The 21,613-nt window shown below is 44.9% G+C and overlaps 1 protein-coding gene across 4 annotated transcripts in view; it reads right to left on the bottom strand.

Annotated features, from left to right (window-relative positions):
• Positions 1–19,026: 19,026 nt before the first annotated feature.
• Positions 19,027–21,613, bottom strand: part of NCOA1 (nuclear receptor coactivator 1) — a 278,206-nt gene continuing 275,619 nt past the window's right edge. Inside the window, exons 22-23 of one of the 4 annotated variants that reach the window (XM_060186653.1) lie at positions 21,543–21,599; positions 21,315–21,454 (exon numbers count right to left, since the gene is read on the bottom strand). In XM_060186653.1, the coding sequence (XP_060042636.1) occupies positions 21,555–21,599 (45 nt within the window). In that variant the 3' untranslated portion in view covers positions 21,315–21,454; positions 21,543–21,554. Of the gene's footprint in view, positions 21,458–21,542; positions 21,600–21,613 lie in introns of all 4 variants that reach the window. The other 3 variants (XM_060186652.1, XM_060186650.1, XM_060186651.1) reach the window with 3 other exon arrangements.

Raw genomic sequence — 21,613 nt, 5'->3', positions numbered from 1 at the left:
GAAGACAGAGAGGGGGAGAGAAAGACAGCTGCAGATCTGCTTCACTGCTTGTGAAGCAACCCCCACCTACAGGTGGGTAGCTAGGCCCTCGAACTGGGATCCTTGCATGGGTCTCTATGCTTCCTACTATGTGAACTTAACCCAGTGCACTATCACCCAGCCCCAAAATCCCTTATTTCTCACCCACCTTCAGGGGTCATATTTCATTCAGTCTAGGATATAGCATTTAAGAAGCACCATTATCGTGTGTGTTGGTAAGACAGATGAAATGCTGCCAGTTAAACTAAGACATGTAAGATGGATTTTACGGTCTGGGAGGCAGTGCACTGACTGACCACTGGACTTTCAGCATGAGGAACTGAGTTTGACCCCAGCATCACATGTGCTAGGGTGAGGCCCTGGTTTTCTTTCTCTGGCTCTAATAAATTGCTCTTTAAAAAGATGTATTCCGGGACCAGGTGGCGATTCACTGGTAGAGTATACACATTGCCATGTGCTAGGACCCAGGTTCAAGGGGGGATCTGGATGGGGGAAGCTTCACTAGAGGTAGTGCTGTAGGTCCCCCTCTCTCGCTCTCTCTGCCGGCCTCTGTAACAAACAAAAAGAGGACACTAGGAACATTAGAATCTTGCAGGCACTGAGCCCCTGCGAAAATCCGGGAGGCAAAATTGAAGAGTAGGATACTGGTTGGCGGAGACCACTCAGTGGTATCACATGTGTACAAGATCTTGTGTTGTTTCCCTAATACCTCATAAAAAAAAATGAAGGGGAAGGCAGAGCTATGAGCAGCAGATCGCTTCCTCTCCTCTCCTCTCCTCTCCTCTCCTCTCCTCTCCCGGATCAACTAGGAATACCAAAGGAGACCACCGGGACTGAAACAAGACAGGACTAGAATGACCACAGGAAACCAGTAAATCACCGGTGAGTACAAACACGTGTGGCTGGTGACAGGAGACAGGAGCCTAAGGAGAGATTAAGTGACTGCTAACAGTTCAGCAGTTTATCAGTTGAGACACCACCTCCAGTCTGCTCCACCAACAAGGGGACAGCTGAAGGGAGGAGAAGACTCCCCGGAGTCTCACCAAGTGCAACTCTGAGTCTCCATTGCTACTATCCTCAGAATCTGGAGCAGCGACAGGGAGGGACACCAGGGGACAGAGGTCTAACCAGGAAACTCAGAAGACCTATACCTCGGTGGCATAGCTGAGGGGCTGTGAAAGTCTCTTTGCATAACCACTGGATTATCTCTGCCACACCCTGATTTATTTCTTGGGCAGGAGTCAGTGATTAAGCTAAGAAGCCTATTGATAGTTTAAAAGCCCTCAGGCTCCCATAGCCTACAGGGAAGAAAAAAAAAAAAAAGAAACTTTTAAACCACTGAGCTCCAACTGTTAACTTCCACCACTGTGAAGCCTTTAATTAACTTACTTAGACACAAGTCAATCCAGGCAATAGTGATCAATAAAAGTACTGATAAAGGGAACTCATAACATAATATATAAAATGGTTAAAACAACAAGAAGAAATATTGGAGAATCGAACCAGGACAAGAGTCCAGCTAAAAGTCCTCCAGAGGGTGAAGCACAAAATAATGAGTTCAACATCCAAACATTAGCTAAGGAAATAGTAACAGGAGTGAGTGAGTAAAGAACTTGAAAAAATTGTAATCAGAAATGTAGGAACAACAAATGAGAATATGGAAGAAAATACTAATTATCTCATGGTTATTAGAGAGCTGAAAGCTGAAATCGCTGAGCTAAGAAGGCAACTAGCTGAACAAGCTAAAACAGTATCAGAGCAGGGCAACAAAATAGATGAACTCCAGAAAACAGTAGAGGGCAGAGAGAATAGAATCTATGAGGCTGAAGACAGAATTAGCAAGATTGAGGATGAATTAGAGACAACTAAAAAAGAAGTAAGAGATCTCAAAAAGAGATTAAGAGATGCTGAAAACAACAACAGAATCCTATAGGATGACTTCAAAAGAAACAATATACGCATTATTGGCTTACCAGAGGAAGAAAGAGAAGGAGAGGAAGAAAGCATTTTCCAGGCCATAATAGCTGAAAACTTCTCTAGTCTAGACAACATCAAAGACATAAAGATTCAAGAAGCCCAAAGGGTCCCAAACAGAATTAACCCAGACCTAAAGACACCAAGACATATCATACTTAGAATAGAAAGGAATAAGGATAAAGAAAGGATCCTGAAGGCTGCAAGAGAAAAACAAAGAGTCACCTACAAAGGAAAACCCATAAGATTAGCAGCAGACTTCTCCATACAAACACAACAGGCCAGAAGAGAATGGCAAGTTATCTATCGAGTGCTCAATGAGAAAGCCTTTCAGCCAAGAATACTGTATCCCGCTAGACTGTCATTCAGACTAGATGGAGGCATCAAAACCTTCTCAGACAAGCAACAGTTGAAGGAATCAACCGTCACCAAGCCTGCCCTGAAAGAAGTTCTGAAAGGTCGCCTATAAACAACCAGACCACCACAAATAGGACATATATCAAAACACTCTAAAACTCTACAAGAATGGTGTTAAAATATCTTCAATCTTTGATATCAATAAATGTGAATGGCCTGAATTCACCTATTAAAAGACACAGAGTAGGAAGATGGATCAGAAAACACAACCCAACAATATGCTGTCTACAGGAAACCCACCTAACTCAACAAGACAAACACAGACTTAAAGTGAAAGAATGGAAAACTATCATACAAGCCAGTGGCCCACAAAAAAGGGCAGGAACAGCTATTCTCATATCTGACATGATAGACTTTAAAATAGGTAAGATTACAAAAGATAGGAAATGGACACTACTTAATGCTCAGAGGATCAGAGGACTTAACAATTATACATCTATGCACCCAATGAGAAGCCATCTAAATACATCAAACTTCTACTGAAAGAGCTACAGCAATATATTAACAGTAACACAATCATAGTAGGGGACTTCAACACCCCACTCTGATTGCACATCTTAAAGACCTAGAAGAAGAACAACAAAGGAATCCTAAAGCAACCAGAAGTACGGAAATCACTAAAGTTAGGGTCGAAATAAATAACATTGAGAATAGGAAAACCATACAAAAGATCAACGAAAGTAAATGTTGGTTCTTTGAAAGAGTAAACAAAATCGACAAACCTTTAGCCAGACTTACAAAACAAAAAAGGGAGAAGACCCAAATAAATCGGATAGTAAATGAAAGAGGAGATATCACAACAGACACTGCAGAAATTCAACATATCATGCGAGGCTTCTATGAACAACTATATGCCACCAAGCTAGAGAACCTGGAAGAAATGGACGATTTCCTAGATACCTACCAACTTCCAAAACTAAGTAAAGAGGAATGGATAACATGAACAGGCCCATCACAGCTAATGAAATTGAAATAGTTATCAAAAATCTCCCCAAAAATAAAAGTCCTGGACCAGATGGTTTACAAATGAATTCTACAAAACTTTCAAAGAAGAACTAATACCTCTACTTTTAAAAGTCTTCCAGAAGATTGAAGACACTGGAATACTCCCTGCCAGCTTCTATGAAGCCAACATCACCCTGATACCAAAAGCAGACAGGGACACAACCAAAAAAACTACAGACCAATATCTCTGATGAACATAGATGCGAAAATATTGAACAAAATTCTTGCCAACCGGATACAGCAGTATATCAAAAAGATTGTTCATCATGACCAAGTGGGGTTTATCCCAGGCATGCAAGTTTGATATATGTAAATCAATCAATGTGATCCACCACATCAACAGAAGCAAGGCCAAAAACCACATGGTCATATCAATAGATGCAGAGAAAGCCTTTGACAAAATACAACATCCCTTTATGATCAAAACACTACAAAAAATGGGAATAGATGGAAAATTCCTGAAGATAGTGGAGTCTATATATAGCAAACCTACAGCCAACATCATACTCAATGGTGAAAAACTGGAAGCACTTCCCCTCAGATCAGGTACTAGACAGGGCTGCCCACTATCACCATTACTATTCAACATAGTGTTGGAAGTTCTTGCCATAGCAATCAGGCAGGAGCAAGGAATTCAAGGGATACAGATTGGAAGAGAAGAAGTCAAACTCCTTATTTGCAGATGACATGGTAGTATACATGGAAAAACCTAAGGAATCCAGCAAGAAGCTTTTGGAAATCATCAGGCAATACAGTAAGGTGTCAGGCTATAGAATTAACATTCAAAAGTCAGTGACATTCCTCTATGCAAACACTAAGTTAGAGGAAATTGAAATCCAGAAATCAATTCCTTTTACTATAGCAACAAAAACAATAAAATATCTAGGAGTAAACCTGTTGTTTTCACCGGGCTATGTCATTTTCGCCAGGCTGGCTTCACGGGCAGGTAACAGACGACCAGGGACTCATGGTTGAGCTGTAGGCAGTATCTCTTTATTCATGCAGGACGAAGCACAATCTAAGACGAACTAAGCTAAACTCTAGGTACTGTAAAACTCACAATGCTGTCTTTATATATACTTGCCAAGTAGGGTGGAAAGAGGATGTGACATAGAGAGGGTGGAGAGAAAAGTGACTGGTGACAATCAGAGTGTGACAAGGAGAGGATCAGGGTGTGACAAGGAGAGGGGGTGGAGCAAAAACATATGAAACTGGGGAATTGAACCAATGCCCTGGAGGGAGGGTGGTGCTTGTTAACAGCGGTTATGTAAATAGAATGAAGTGGTTATGTAAATAAAATAGTGTTAAGCAGGGGGGGATTTAAACCAAATGAAACAGAAGGAGTTCATGCATACCAACATAAATCTAACCAAAGAAGTGAAAGACTTGTATACTGAAAATTATGAGTCACTACTCAAAGAAATTGAAAAAGACACAAAGAAGTGGAAAGATATTCCATGTTCATGGGTTGGAAGAATTAACATCATCAAAATGAATGTATTACCCAGAGCCATCTATAAATTTAATGCTATCCCCATCAAGATCCCAAGCACATTTTTTAGGAGAATAGAAAACATGCTACAAATGTTTATCTGGAACCAGAAAAGACCTAGAATTGCCAAAACAATCTTGAGAAAAAAGAACAGAACCGGAGGCATCACACTCCCAGATCTCAAACTGTATTATAGGGCCATTGTTATCAAAACTGCTTGGTACTAGAACATGAACAGACACACTGACCAGTGGAATAGAATTGAGAGCCCAGAAATGAGGCCCCACACCTATGGACATCTAATCTTTGACAAAGGGGCCCAGACTATTACATGGGGAAAGCAGAGTCTCTTCAACAAATGGTGTTGGAAACAATGGGTTGAAACATGCAGAAGAATGAAACTGAATCACTGTATTTCACCAAATACAAAAGTAAATTCCAAGTGGATCAAGGACTTGGATGTTAGACCACAAACTATCAAATACTTAGAGGAAAATATTGGCAGAACTCTTTTCCGCATAAATTTTAAAGACATTTTCAATGAAACGAATCCAATTACAAAGAAGACTAAGGCAAGTATAAACCTATGGGACTACATCAAATTAAAAAGCTTCTGCACAGCAAAAGAAACCACTACCCAAACCAAGAGACCCCTCACAGAATGGGAGAAGATCTTTACATGCCATACATCAGACAAGAGTTTAATAACCAACATATGTAAAGAGCTTGCCAGACTCAACAACAAGACAACAAATAACCCCATCCAAAAATGGGGGGAGGACTTGGACAGAATATTCACCACAGAAGAGATCCAAAAGGCTGAGAAACATATGAAAAAAATGCTCCAAGTCTCTGACTGTCAGAGAAATGCCAATCAAGACAACAATGAGATATCACTTCACTCCTGTGAGAATGTCATACATCAGAAAAGGTAACAGCAGCAAATGCTGGAGAGGCTGTGGGGTCAAAGGAAACCTCCTGCACTGCTGGTGGGAATGTCAATTGGTCCAACCTCTGTGGAGAACAGTCTGGAGAACTCTCAGAAGGCTAGAAATGGACCTACCCTATGATCCTGCAATTTCTCTCCTGGGGATATATCCTAAGGAACCCAACACATCCATCCAAAGAGATCTGTGTACACATATGTTCTTGGCAGCACAATTTGTAATAGCCAAAACCTGGAAGCAACCCAGGTGTCCAACAACAGATGAGTGGCTGAGCAAGTGGTGGTATATAGACACAATGGAATACTACTCAGCTGTAAAAAATGGTGACTTCCCCGTTTTCAGCCGATCTTGGATAGACCTTGAAAAAGTCATGTTGAGTGAACTAAGTCAGAAACAGAAGGATGAATATGGGATGATCTCACTCTCAGGCAGAAGTTGAAAAACAAGATCAGAAAAGAAAACACAAGTAGAACCTGAAATGGAATTGGCGTATTGCACCAAAGTAAAAGACTCTGGGGTGGGTGGGTGGGGAGAATACAGGTCCATGAAGGATAATAAATGACATAGTGGGGGTTGTATTGTGAAATGGGAAACTGGGGAATGTTATGCATGTACAAACTATTGTATTTACTGTTGAATGTAAAACATTAATTCCCCAATAAAGAAATAAATTTTTTTAAAAATTGAAGGGAGTCAGGCGTAGCGCAGCGGGTTAAGCACACGTGGCAAAAGCACAAGGACCGGCGTAAGGATCCCGGTTCGAGCCCCCGGCTCCCCATCTGCAGGGGAGTCGCTTCACAGGCGGTGAAGCAGGTCTGCAGGCGTCTGTCTTTCTCTCCCTCTCTGTCTTCCCCTCCTCTCTCCATTGCTCTCTGTCCTATCCAACAATGATGACATCAACAACAATAATAACTACAACAATAATTAAAAAAACAAGGGCAACAAAAGGGAAAATGAATATAACGAAGATTACATGTGGCCCCTAGATCAGCACTGCTCGGGTAATTATTGGAAACACAAATTTGGTAGTGCAGCGAGTGAAGCACTAAGACCAGTGAAAGAAAGGACCCCCACCTGCGGGGGGGGGGGGGTTTGTGGGCTGCGGCTCCGGTTCCCCGCCCCCCTGGCCACTGGCTGCGAAGGTCAGAGCGGCCCCCTGGGAGTCCTGGGGTGGCTCGCATGGTGGGGGCAAAGTGCTCAGAGAGCAATCCGCTCTGGGAGAGCCTCAGTAGGGCGACTCGTGTATTAAGGGAGAAAGCAGCAGGCAGATATACCCATTGCACAGGGAGGAGGTCAAGGTAATCATTAACCCAGACACAAAGCAACACAATCCATAGTCACAGGGGTTGGGGCGGCTGCTTCCCAGGCCGTGAAGCAGGTGTCTATCTCCCCCACCCCATCTTCCCTTCCTCTCTCAATTTCTCTCTGTCCTAACAACAATAACAACAACTAGGACAACAAAAATGTAAAAAATGGTCTCCAGTAGTGGATTCATAGTGAAGGCACCAAGCCCCGATAAGCCTGGAGGCAAAAATTAATAAATATTAAAAAAAAAGAAATACAAATTTGTAGGGCCAGGCTGTGGTGCACAAGGACCTGGGTTCAAGTCCCCCTCCCCCCAGTTCCCACCTGCAATGAGGAAGCTTCAAGGGCTGTGAAGCATTGTTTGAGGTGTCTCTGTCTCTCAGTTTCTCTCTGTCTCTACCAATAAGCAAATCTTTTAAAAAAAATAAATATAAATTCTTGAGGGTGGTCCCAGCCCCTGGCTCCCGATCTGCAAAGGGGTCACTTTACAGGCGGTGAAGCAGATCTGCAAGCATCTTTCTTTCTCCTTCTCTATCTTCCCCTCCCCTCTCATTTCTCTCTGTCCTATCCAATAAAAAAAAGGGGGGGGGGGAATGGCTGCCATGAGCGGTGGAGTGGATTCATAGTGCCAGCACTGGGCCTCAGAGACAACCCTGAAGGGAAACAAAAATTCTTGGAGGCCAGGGAGATGGCATAATGGTGATGTCAACAGCTTTCCTGCCTGAAGCTCCAAGGTCTCAGGTTCCACCCCCAGCACCACCATAAACCAGAGCTGAGCAGTGCTCTGAAAGGAAAAAAAGGTGTGGGGGTGGGGGCAGGGAGACACAGGTGTTTCTGTATCCATCTGAGCACATGTTACCGTGCAGACAGACTTGGGTTCAAGCCCCCTGGTCCCCATCTGCAGGGGGGAAGAACCTCAGTGGTGGAGGAGTTCTACAGGTTTCTCTCCTGACCTACTTACTACCTCAGCAACCCAAAAGGAAAGTTTAGAGAGTGAGAGTTAGCATACATACAGGATCGTGTGGATTGTGCACTTGTAAAAGAAATTGGCAATAAGTACAATCTGCCTGACCTTGCAAGCCAAGTTGGCAAGTAAATAAAAGACACGCTTTCCAATAGAGCAGAGGCCCTGCCTGCCCGAGGGAGGCGGCAGACCCTCGGGAAGGCCAGGTGCATCTGCGAGAAACCTTTTATAACCAACAAATGACTTGGGGGACCCGGACGGGCTGGTCCCCAAGTGTGGACTCCGGGGGTCTTTGCCTTCCCTGAGCTCAGAGCCAGCAGGGGGTGGGGGCTGCGGGCCAGTCGGTCTGTCCCCTGACCTCCCAGGGCCGCTCACTGATGTGCTTTCCAGCCAGGAGACAGCCAACAGCCTGAAGAGCAGGGTCATAAGAAGTTCACGTACAGAGAAGCTGTGTCTTCCATTTTAAATTGGTTAATTGACATCCCGGATGATGAACCAGCCTCCTGTGACTGTGACTGTGTGACTCAATACCCGGGAGCCCAATTATCACTGCAGGAGCTGACAGAATGGTGTTTCTGCACCCGCTCTGCCGAGGAGCCGCACCTAGGTCACACCGCATCTCCTGGGACGGGCGGGATGCCGAGAGCGCCCCTAGCGGCCCGGGTTAAAACTGCCGGCTCTGTTCTCATTTCGTCCGCCTCCCGCAAGCCAGGTTCAGAGAAGGCCTCTTAGGCGTGAGCGCTGCCAGCGGCTTCTTGGTTGAGAATCCTGGCGGTGGGGAACCACTGTTGCCGATGGGAAGGTGTTGGTGTGGAAAATGGTAAAATCCTGGGCTGGGGAGACAGCATAATGGTTATGCAAACAGACTCTCAAGCCTGAGGCTCCCCAGGTCCCAGGTTTAATCCTCAGCACTGCAAAAACCCAGAGCTGAGCAGCACTCTGGCCTTGGTCTCTTCCTGGCTCTCTCTCTGTCTCTCTCAATAAAAGAAATGCATAGGAGAAGAAGAATTAAGGCTGGATTTGGGGTGGGGGCGGGGAACTTGCAAGGGCACCCCAGTTCTGAATCTTAGGTGGAGGGATAGCACTATTTATTTATTTACTTTGCCACCAGGGTTATCGCTGGGGCGCGGTGCCGGCACTAGGAATCCACTAACTCCTGGAAGCCATTTTTCCAGGTTTTTTTTAAAAAAAATATTTTTATTTTATTTCTTATATTATATTTATTGGATAGAGACAGCCAGAAATCGAGGGGAAAGGAGGTGACAGGGAGAGAGAAGAGAGACCTGCGGCACTGCTTCACCACTTGCAAAGCTTTCCCTCTGCAGGTGGGGACCGGGGCTCCAACCCAGGCCCTTGAGTGCTGTAACACATGCGCCTGATTAGCACTCAGTGTGCAAGGACCCAGGTTCAAGCTCTGGCCCCCACATGCAGGGGAAAATCTTCACAAGTGGTGAAGCAGGGCTGCGGGTGTCTGTCTCCCTCTCTATCTCCACCCCCTCTCAATTTCTGTCTCTGTCCAATAATAATGAATAAAGATTCATAAAATGACTTGAATTTTTAAAATAAAATCTGAAAGAGTATTAGTGATCCAAGAGGAAGACACATTTGACAACGGCTACAAGGTGTATTTCATAGAATGGGGGTGGGGAGGAAGCCGAGCATCTACTGAGATGATTACATGGCTTTCTCTGCTAGTTGCTGTGGGGCACTGCACTGCACAGCTAACTACAACATCAAACATTTATTTGTGAACTAAACTCTAGGCATGACTGAAGTGAGAGAAGGGGGAGGGTAGTTAAGAAATCTAGTTCCAGTCGTCTTTCAGTCACAGAATTCTCTATTTTTACCAGAGCACTGTTCAGCTCTGGCTTATGGTGGTGTTGAGGATTGAACCTGGGACCTTTGATGTTTCAGGTATGAAAATCTTTCTGTACAGCCATTATATTACCTCCCAGCCCCAGTCTCATAGTTTTCAAAATGAACTACAAGCTGATGGTTTCGAACCCACCTACTCTCCTAAATTATCCTGACAGAAAATGAATTCGACTGTTTGCTTCTCTCCCTTCCACCTCTGTTCATGGAAATTTCCATCCTCCCAGTAGTTCGTGCCGCTGCTTTGAACCCTCTTATTCTTCTCTCACATGCCATATTTGGTTGTCAACAAATGCTATGGTTTGTTTCCAAGTAGACTCAGAATCGGCCCCCTCCTCACAGTTCCCACGGCTGCCATCCTCCAAGTTACCGTCTCTTGCCTGGACCACTGACATGGTTTCCTGCAGGTCTGCTTGCTCCTTCTCACCACTACGCCCAGCTTGTTTTCCCAAACCCCAAATAACACCTCCCCGCCTGCCTAAAATTCTCCAGGGTTCCCTGTCTCAGAGTGAAAGCTCTTTTTCTCTTAAAGGTTCTCTACCACCCAGCCCTCATTAATTACCTTTCAGACTTGTTCTCCTCCTGTTCTCCTTACTCTAGTCCAGCCTGAAAGCTTTTGCACCTCTGCTTGAAAAGTCCATCCTTCAGGCGGTGGCGCAGCGGGTTAAGCGCAGGTGGCGCAAAGCACAAGCATCGGCGTAAGGATCCCGGTTCTAGCCCCCGGCTCCCCACCTGCAGGGGAGTCGCTTCACAAGCGATGAAGCAGGTCTGCGGGTGTCTCTCTCTGTCTCTCCCCCCCCCCCCGTCTTCCCTTCCTCTCTCCATTTCTCTCTGTCCTATCCATCAACATCAATAACTAAAAAAATAAAAATAAAACAACAAGGGCAACAAAAGGGAATAAATATTTTTAAAAAGATTCTTTTAAAAGTCCATCCTTATTGATAATAAATTCTTTAAAAGGAAGAAAGTTCATTCTCTACATTTCCACAGCCCACCCTTGAATTCTCTTCAAACATCCCCTTCTCTGAAGACCTGTGGCTTCTCTGTTCTAAATGGCAACGCAACCCCTCTCCTCCAGGACCCTCTTTATTCTTCCATTATTACTTCTTTTCTATCAACGTGTAACATGTGTTCTGCTCATGTGACAACCTACCTTCACTAAGATGCAAATTCAGCGAGGACAGGGAATTTCATTTTCTTCACCGCTGCATCTCCATGCCTGGTACAGAACCAGCCCAATCAACACATACCGACTATGTACTCCGCGACGTGTATGCGTTCAGTCACTACTGCTTGTTTTTGTTTGCTGGTTTAATGTGGGCTTACAGTATATGAACTTCCAGGGGCATAGAGTCACACGTGTAGAGGTGTGTAAGGCTGACTGTAGCCACCAGCAATGTCCCATTGTCCTTACAACTAGCTATTAACCGAATGCCTTGGTCTAATGAGTAAGTTACTTTACGAGTGGGGAGTCAGTTCAGTGGTAGAACATATGCTTCACATGCATCAATTCCTGGGTTCAATTCTTGGCATCCCCTAAAATGACTTTTTTCTTTTAAATAATTTATTTTGGATAGAGATAGAAAATTGAGAAGGGGAGATGATCACACACATACACACACACCCTGCTTGACCAGTCATGAAGCTTCCTGGCTGCAGGTGGGGTCCAGGGGCTTGAACCTGAGTCCTTGTGCACTGTAACGTGTATGTTCTACCAGATGTGTCACTGCCCAGCCCCCAATGTTACTTTAAGATAGTCACCCTTGAATATGGGATGATCTCATTCACAGGCAGAAGTTGAAATACAAGACCAGAAAACACTAAGCAGAACCTGGAATGGAGTTGGTGTATTGCACCAAAGTAAAAGACTCTGGGGTAGGGGGTGGCGTTGGGGGGGAGAGTTCAGGTCCTGGAACGGGATGACAGAGGACCTAGTGGGGGGCTGGATTGTTCTGTGGAAACTGGGGAATGCTATGCATGGACACACTATTGTACTTACTGTCGAATATAAAACATTAACCCCCAATAGAAGGAAAAAGCATCCTTAACTTAGTGTGAAATGTTTACAAATATTTTTGATGGGACCAGGAGGGTGCGAAGTGGATAGAAATCACCAGGCCTGCAATCATGAGGTCCCTGGTTCGATCCTTTCCACCCCATATGCTAGAGAGATGCTATGGTCCCCACCCCCGTCAATAAAATAAATCACAGAGCCCAAGAGGGGCCCAGTGAACAGAGCACTAGACTTGTAGGTATGAGGTTTGGAGTTCAATCCCTGGTATTTCAGGTGCCAGAGTGGTGTTCTGGTTCTCTCGAATAAATAAATCTTGTATAAAATAAAATAAACCCCAGGGCCAGGCAGCAGCTGGCCAAGTGCACACATTGCCCTGTGTGTGGGTCCAGGGTTAAGCCCCGGCTTCCCACCTGCAGGGGAGACGTTTCATGAGCATTAAACAAGTCTGCAGGTGTTTTTTTTTCTCTTTCTCCTTCAGCCTCCTCTCTCAAGTTCCGTTTTAGCAAATAAATTAAAAAAAAAAAAAAAAAGAGCCCTCCAGGAGCAGTGGATTCATCCTGAAAGCACCAAGCCCCAGCGATAACCCTGGGGGTAGTAAGTAATAGTAGTGATAATAAAATAGATACGCAACTTTTTTCATGAGAGACAAAAGCGCCGTGCCACCATTCATGATGCGCCACCTGGCTCGTTTGTCCTGCCCTCAGACGGTACCAGGGTCCATGCAACGGCCAGCACCGGGCAAACGTTTAGAAGGCAAACTTTTCAGTTTAAAGATTCCAAAGATTGGGAGTCGTGCGGTAGCGCAGCGGGTTAAGCGCAAGTGGCGCAAAGCGCAAGGACCAGCGTTAAGGATCCTGGTTTGAGCCCCCGGCTCCCCACCTGCAGGGGAGTCACTTCACAGGCGGTGAAGCAGGTCTGCAGGTGTCTGTCTTTCTCTCCCCGTCTTCCCCTCCTCTCTCCATTTCTCTCTGTCCTGTATAACAAGGACAACACCAATAACAATAATAATAACTACAAGAACAATGAAAAGGGCAACAAAAGGGAAAATATAAAATTTTTTTTTTAGATTCCAAAGATTTACTGCAATTTACATTTGAGCTGGAAATTGATAAGGTAATTGAAGCCATCTCATTGGGGTTATAAAATTCACACATCTAAGGCTTATTAAAAAAAAAAAAAAACACCTAAAACTGGCTTATTACATTATTCTCTTTTCAGATATACTGAAAATATCCTTAAAAGGTTTTTGAAAAGCTTTCAAGAGAAGGTAGAATAAAGTCTGAAAGCCTCAGCTGGGATGAGTGAGTCTTTAAATAGAGTGTGTTCTGTGTGCTGTCTTTTTCCCAGTGGTTTTATGGTTGAACTTTAAAAGTCTAGCATACTTAGTAATTATCATTTAAAATACAATCGCTAGCATCAGAAGAATGTTAAAAAAGAAAGCCAATTAAACAAATTAATGTCCACGTTATGAAACTTTGCTGTTAAGAAGGAAAATGAACAGGAAATATGCAGTCTCAATCTCTAGTTGGAAAAAATTCAAATTTCATGCAGACGTGTCTGATGAATGATTTCAGATCTGAATACAAAGCAGAGATGAGCAAGGCTGGCTGCCTCTTCAGGCAGGAGGAAAGGGCTTCTGTTAACAGAAAACTTTCCTGTTCATTGACCTGCCCCATCTGCCACCTTTCAAGTTAAGTCACCCAGTGTCTACAGGCACTTAAAAAAAAAATTATTGAGAGAGAAGTAGGGCTGGGGTAACAGCATAATGCTATGTTAAGAAACTTTCCTACCTGAGGCTCCAAAGTCATAGGTTCAATCCCCAGCACCGCCAAAGTCAAAGCCGAACAATGAATGCTCTGCTCTCTCTCTCTCTCATATTAAAATAATTGTTTTTTTAAAATTGCCACCAGGGTTATTGCTGGAGCTGTGCCAGGACTATGAACCCACGACTCCTGGCAGACATTTTTATTTCTTTACTTTCTACTTTATCTTTTATTTAACAGAACAGAGAAATTGAGAGGGAAAGGGAAATAGAGGGAGAGAGAAAGACACTGGGGCTGGGTGGTAGCACACCTGGTTGAGGACATGTGTCACAATATGCAAGGACCCCCCAAGGTCACAGGCTTAGTCTCAGGTAATACCATAAGCCAGAGCTGAGCAGTGATATAGTAAAAAAAAAAAATTGTTAACACGAAGAAATTTTAGTTCCTTTTATGAGAGAGGAGAGGGGAGAACAGAGCTTGGTCATACTCAGCGCCGGGACTGAACCTGCACTATCAGGTAAGGCAGGTGTGTGCTCTGCCTGCCACCTCTCTGGCCCCTGAAAGCCTGAGAGTTAGATGACAGACACTATGACCTATCTGAGCTATGATTTCATGAGATGTGACCCCGTTTGCTGAGTCACCCAATGGGATTAAAGTCTGCAGATGCTAATCAGTCTTAAACAATGGGAAAGCTATCAGGGGAGGGGATGGGATATGGAGATCTGGTGGTGGGAATTGTGTGGAGTTGTACCCCTCCTATCCTACGGTTTTGTTAATGTCTCCTTTTTTAAATAATCAAAAAAAAAAAAATCAGGGAGTCGGGCGGTGGCGCAGTGGGTTAAGCGCACGTGGCGCAGAGCGCAGGGACCGGCGTAAGGATCCCGGTTCGAGCCCCCGGCTCCCCACCTGCAGGGGACTCGCTTCACGGGCGGTGAAGCAGGTCTGCAGGTGTCTGTCTTTCTCTCCCCCTCTCTGCCTTCCCCTCCTCTCTCCATTTCTCTCTGTCCTATCCAACAACAAAGCAACGTCAACAATGGCAATAATAACCGCAAGGAGGCTGCAACAAAAAGGGGGGGAAAATGGCCTCCAGGAGCGGTGGATTCATGGTGCAGGCACTGAGCCCAGCAATAACCCTGGAGGAAAAAAAAAAAAAAAATCAGTCCTAAACAGTGTGTGTGTGGGGAAATCACACAACTTGGGTCTCGAGTCCTAATTCCACTGATAACAGCGCTCCCGCACACGCCTGTGGTTCTCACTTTAGCTCTCAGAGGACTGCCTGAGCTGTCCCGCAAGGCACGCGGACGCTGTTGGTGCACACACTTCTTTTCCCGCGTGCTGTTGATACCGGCGCTGGAGACGAGAACACTGTATAAAGGGTACATACCTGCGCTCAGACTGGATGAGGACAGTCATGGAAAAGGCCCCTGAAAGCTCAGGTCACCTTCCTCCTGGAGTCAGAGGCTGGTTTAAACCACATTTCACGTTTCACCCTCCATAAGGTCCCGAGTTCGATCCCCAGCACTGGATTTCTACCTCTCTCTCATTAATAAATATGGAGCAACTTAAATAAACTACTTCCCTGTACACCAGCTGGCAGAATTCTTTTAAAAATACATTTCACTTTTACTTTTTTAATATTTATTTATTCCCTTTTATTGCCCTTTTTTATTGTAGTTATTGTTGATGTCGTTGTTGGATAGGACAGAGAGAAATGGAGAGAGGATAAGACAGAGGGGGAGAGAAAGACAGACACCTGCAGACCTGCTTCACCATTTGTGAAGTGACTCCCCTGCAGGTGGGGAGCCGGGGGCTTGATTTATTTTTATTTTTTTGCCTCCAGGGTTATCGCTGGGGCTCAGTGCCTGCACTACAAATCCACTGCTCCTGGAGGCCATTTTCCCCATCTTGTTGTCCTTGTTATTGCTGGTATTGTTGTTGTACAAGACAGAGAGAAATTGAGAGAGGTGAAGACAGAGGGGGGGTGAGAAAGATAGACACCTGCAGACCTGCTTCACTGCTTATGAAGCGACTCTCTTGCAAGTAGGGATCCAGGAGCTCGAACCAGGGTCCTTATGCTGGTCCTTGCACTTTGTACATGTATGCTTAACCCACTGCGCTACCACCTGGCCCCCCATTTCATTTATTTTTTATTAGGGACAGAAATTGAGAAGGAGAGGGCCAGGTGGTGGTGCACCTGGTTGAGCACACGTTACAATGTGCAAGGATCTGGGTTCAAGCCTCCAGTCCCCACCTGCAGAAAGGCAGCTTCACAAGCGGTGAAGAAGGGCTGCAGGTGTGTCTCTGCCTCTCTTTCTCTCACCCCCTCCTCTCAATTTCTGGCTGTCTCTATCCAATAAATATACTTAAAAATTAACAAAGAGAGAAGGAAATTGAGAGGGAACAGGGAGGTAGACACTTCAGCACTGCTTCACCGCTTGTGAAGCTTTCGCCTGCAAGTGGGGATCAGGGGCTTGAACTGCTGACAGTTTAATAATGTCTGAAAACTCAGGACCAGGAGCTAATTTAAATAACCAGCTTTCTGGGGCTCCCTTGTTTCCAGGCCTTACGCTGCTATCCACTCAACTACCTCTTCACCAGCCTGTGACCTGCATTGTAAAAGCAGGTTCAGAATATTCTGGACTTCCAAGACTCACACAGCAACTTCTGACTCTCCTTTACAGCATTTAATCCCATGGTGCCTACAGTGTTTCTCCTATGAATCTAAGCTCTGCGAAGACAGGTCCTTGTCTATCTGGATTCTTCTATACCCCCAATGTCTTGGAGAAAGACAATAAAATGTGTTTGAAGACTGAATCAAGGCCAGAGCTTCTGTGTTCTGAGAGGTGGCGCAGTGGCTAAGGCACTGGACTCTCAAGCGTGAGAGTCTCTCCTCGTTTCTCATTAATAAATAAAACCTTAAAAAAAAGAAAGATAGGAGGAGAGAGAGAAAGAACCAGGCATCACTCTGGCACATGTGTTGCAGGGAACTGAACTAAGGACCTCATGCTTGAGAGTCCAGTGCCTTAGCCACTGCGCCACCTGCTGGACCACCCATCTTTCTCATTAATAAAAGAAAAATGGGAGGGGGTCGGGCGGTGGCCCAGTGGGTTAAGCGCATGTGGCACAAAGCACAAGGACTGGCATAAGGATCCCAGTTCGAACCCCCAGCTCCCCACCTGCAGGGGAGTCGCTTCATAAGCGGTGAAGCAGTTCTGCAGGTGTCTATCTTTCTCTCCTCCTCTCTGTCTTCCCCTCCTCTCTCCATTTCTCTCTGTCCTATCCAACAATGAACAACATCAACAATGGCAATTATAATAACCACAACGAGGCTACAACAACAAGGGCAACAAAAGGGGGAAAAAAAATGGCCTCCAGGAGTGGTAGATTCATGGTGCAGGCACCAAGCCCAGCAATAGCCCTGGAGAAAAAAAAGAAAGAAAGAAAAAAAGAAAAATGGGGAGAGTTGGGCGGTAGTGCAGTAGGTTAGGCACATGTGGCTCGCGGGCGGGCGAAAGGATCCCAGTTCCAGCGCCCAGCTCCCTGCTTGCAGGGGAGTCGCTTCACAAGTGGTGAAGCAGGTCTGCAGTTATCTTTCTCTCCCCCTCTCTCCATTTCTCTCTGTCATCTCTAGCAACGATGACAACAACAACTACTACAATAAAAACAAGGGCAACAAAAGGGAAAATAAATATTTTTTAAAAAAGGGTGGGAGCAGGCAGTAGCACAGTGGGTTAAGTGCAGGTGGCAGAAAGCGCACGGACCAACATCAGGATCTTGGTTCAAGCCCCCGGCTCCCCAACCTGCAGGGGAGTCGCTTCACAGGCGGTGAAGCAGGTCTGCAGGTGTCTGTCTTTCTCTCCCCCCCTCTGTCTTCCCCTCCTGTCTCCATTTCTCTTTGTCCTATCCAATAATGACAACAATAATGATAAACAAGGGCAACAAAAGGGGGGAAAATAAGTATTAAAAAAATGGGCCAGAACTCCTCTGTTTCTTCAGTTTTGTTAAGTGCTCTTGTGGGAAAGAAAACAGACAGGAAACTGATTTAACACTGACAGAAAAAAAAGCTTCTGGTTGGAGGAAGGCCTCCTTTGGCTGTTTCCTCCCATAAAAAGGATTTATGGGCTTAATTAAAATCATCAAGAAGCTTTTACAGACGCTTGGGGATGGTCAAAGATCAAGCTTGCTCTGAACTATTCACTTTATTCAAGCCGAGCTGCTCTTCTAGGAAGATTAGTTAAAGATGCCGGTGAGGGGATTAGTACAACTTCCTCTGCAAGCAGACAACCGTCCTGTTCTTTATTTTATTGTCAATGCCCAGAAAAAGTTTCTAGGTAAGAACTTCTCTGCAGCAGAACTATAAAGAAAATCAAGTTTCTCTACACAATCTCTTTTTCCTCCATTGTTCCTCTCTCTCTCTCTCTCCAGCCTCCTTCCCCCACAATGCCCCCGAGTAAGGATAAATTTGTTAGTATCCTGCCTCATTTAAAGATTAAGTTATCATTTATATCTTGACCCAACTTTAGGGAGAGAAGATTTTACCCTACCCCAACCCCCATGTATGCTTCTAGACAACCACCTCCAAATCTGAGTGTGACCAAGTACGGATGGATTTAAAACACACAAACAGGGAAGGAGGAGACAGAGTAACGGCTATGCAAGGAGAGTCTCCTGCTTGAGGCTCTAAAGTCTCAGGTTGAGTTCCTCACACAACCATAATCCAGAGCTGAGCGAGACACACATGCACAACAGGGCCTAATTTCAACAAGGCAACAAGGAAGAGATGCCTTAGGTAAGATTCAACACCTGTGTAATTTGCATAATAATAAATGCTATCACATTAAAAACAAAACAAAACAATGGGAGAGTTATGGGACCTTGTGGTGAAGAAATGCTGCCTGGATCAGACTTCCTGGGTCAAGAAACAGCAGGCCCAGAGCATTTAGTCATCAGACAACTGGGCAAAGCTAGGCCCACAATCATGGCTTCAACTCTGACCTCTTCAGATTTCCCCGGGTTGGATCGCATAAGGGCAATTTATAGCGTTTTTGGCTTTGGGGGATCTTTGATTACTATCACCCTTTGAGTCCTCAGTAGTCAACTGTAGGCTGTAGCAACTCCCACAGGGTGCGGAGTCCACTTCTAGCCTGGGAATGAAGAGGAAGCCCAGGAGGTTGTTACAGATTCTATTCAGTTGTTGGAGAAGTGCATTCTCCTGTAGAATGATAGCAATTACATAGAAGCAAGCAATTTTATTTTCCTCAAATGTAGCAATAATTTTAATCTGTACATACATAAAACAAACAGTGCAATTATAAAACCTTCAAGGTGACATGCAAACGTCAAGGTGCAGTTGGGATGGGGAAGGATGTTCACATCTCTGATTCTCCTCACCACTTTTTCTGTCTAGTTCCTTATGCAAAAGCAGCGAGTCAGGAAACTTCATCTGGAATGCTGGAGTTAAAAGTGGACTTCCTGAAGTCTGCGGCACAAAGTATCACAAACAAAACCAGAAATGACCTCCGTCCGGGAGCAGTTTGCAGGGGGCTAGAGTAACATGGCCGGGCTTTCGAAGCTGGGAATGAAAGAAACCATGGCTGCGTTTTCTTTTTCCTCTGGAAAACTACAAGAGATAGTGTTTGTGACTGAGTGTCCTACTTCTGTTTCACAGCTGCTCCCCCACATGAGCCCTTCCAATCTTTTTATTCGGTGTAGTTTCTGAATAGATGCTGTTCAGTGGAGTCATCTGTGACTGGGGGTGGTGAGATCCACAGAGGAGGACCTGGGAAAATGGCTTCTTCCTTGGTGTCTGAGTCCGTGTCCTTCTTCCAGGGTTAGTTCTTATGGCCTTGCCTCTGCTGGGGGAGCAGAGAGAGCTGGTGTACAATGTCAGATGTTGTCACCATTCACGGGCCCAGACGCAGGTAAAGGCAAGTGAGGGGAGGGAGGGAGGAAGGCAGGGAGGGAGGGGCTCTACTTCTGCTACTTCCCCAAAACCTTTCTCAAGCTTTGCCTGGCCTTGCAGTGGAACTTCTAGGACTAGCAAGTCAGTTCACTGGGCTCCTGCCTCAGGGGCCAGGATGAGACAGGATGTGGCAGAGAGACAACACACAGAGGTCACATCTAGTACCAATGAGCCTCAGAGCAGAAAGAGCAAAATTTCTATTTGCACTGGTGAAAATTCCAAAAAAAAAAAAAAAGAATTTTTTTTTTTTTCTTTGAGTACAAAAATTTTCTCTGTACAATGTAACCCGGCACCTCTGGTGCTAATTCCTCACATTGCCCTCAAGCCGCATGTCCCCAGCGCCTGCCAGGGCCACAAGCGCCAGCTCACCTGGAACAGCTCATTCTGGCATTTTGGTTTGAACCCCAAAGTAAATCCATAACATGGTGTCACAGTTGTTCAAACAATGAAATATTCCTTGCCCAATGTAACTGCAAGTCAATGTTCTATTTCACACATGTATTTAGAAAAATCAAAGAGTATGATCATAAAGTCATAAAACTGAACAGGAGGAAATCAACTACAGGAAATCGGATAGATATTTACAGTGAGATCTGAAGGGAAAGATAAGCTGCTTGGATCATAAATTTAATTTTATTTTATTTTAAATAAGTTGAGCTACCTCAGGCTGTTAATACAATAAAAGCAGAAAGGATAGGCTGCCTTCTATTTATTTTTTCTTCCAGATTTAATCAGAAAATTGTATCTACAATAATTGACAGAACTTGTTTCTTGTCCTTCACCCATCTCATCAAAAATTATTGCATTTTTTTCCCCAAAACTGTACTTTTTTGGATTCCTCTGTGAATATATGCATTGCTGTCCTCGTTCCTGGAGGCATCTTGGTTTAAATCCATCTCTTTTTAATTTTTTTTCCTTTTCTTTTTAAAGGAGAAGGGTATGTACATGGAGACAAAATATTGTCTTGAAGCCAACACGGAGAGTGGCTAGAAGAAGCTGATTGTACACACACGCTGTCTGGGGTCGGTCGGTAGGTCGAGAAGGGCTGTGCGGCTGATTTAGGAGCCCTATGACCTTTGGTGGGAGTGGGGGCGGGGCACAGAAGAGCCCTTCTTCCCCGGTCCACTGAGCCGGTGGAGGGGGAGCCTCACCTCCTCGTGGAAGCTGTCGTCTCGGTTCTCTTCATTCAGATTAAGAAGCCAATGATTGATCACAAAAGTAAGCAAGATTGAATTCGGCTCAAGAGACGGATTGTCCAATGGCTCCTCCTGCCTTGTGAGTCTTTCCAATAGCGGAGGCCTTTGCGAAGAGACAAAGCCCATCTTTCACTCTCCCAACAGAAGTGGACTTTTTTTTTTTTCTTTTCTTTTCTTTCTTTCTTTTTTTTTTTTTATTTTGCTCCAAATGCTACGACCTGAAGAATGGCTGCAGACTGAGATATCAAAAATCTCAGAAAAAATAGAATATATTTGTATATCTCTGTATGTATTATTATTATTATTATTATTATTATCACATTCCTTTAAAAGTGGTTATTCAGTCAGTAGCTGCTGAAGGAGGCTCTTCTGCTGGGCCTGGGGGGTCTGTGGTCCTGCGGTGGGCTTTTGAGTTCCCAGTGGACCAGGCTGGTTCAGGTAAGGGTCCCCGCCTACCAGATTCACTGTACACTGGACATCAGCAAACACCTGAACTTGCTGTACCTGCTGGAACACAGATAAAAGATGTGTTTAGACAGAAGGGCCTGCCCCCCCGGCTTATGAGTGGGTACTACTGGGAGTGGAAACTCACTAGAGCATTCCTCTAGTCTGTAGTCACCACAGAGAAGAACTCTTCTGTCTTCTTGTCCTACAAAAAGAAAA

Source organism: Erinaceus europaeus, chromosome 3 (genome assembly GCF_950295315.1).
Source record: "Erinaceus europaeus chromosome 3, mEriEur2.1, whole genome shotgun sequence".
Taxonomy (NCBI): Eukaryota; Metazoa; Chordata; class Mammalia; order Eulipotyphla; family Erinaceidae; genus Erinaceus; species Erinaceus europaeus.
Note: the sequence above shows the minus strand (reverse complement) of the source record. Positions and strands in the feature narration are given on the sequence as shown.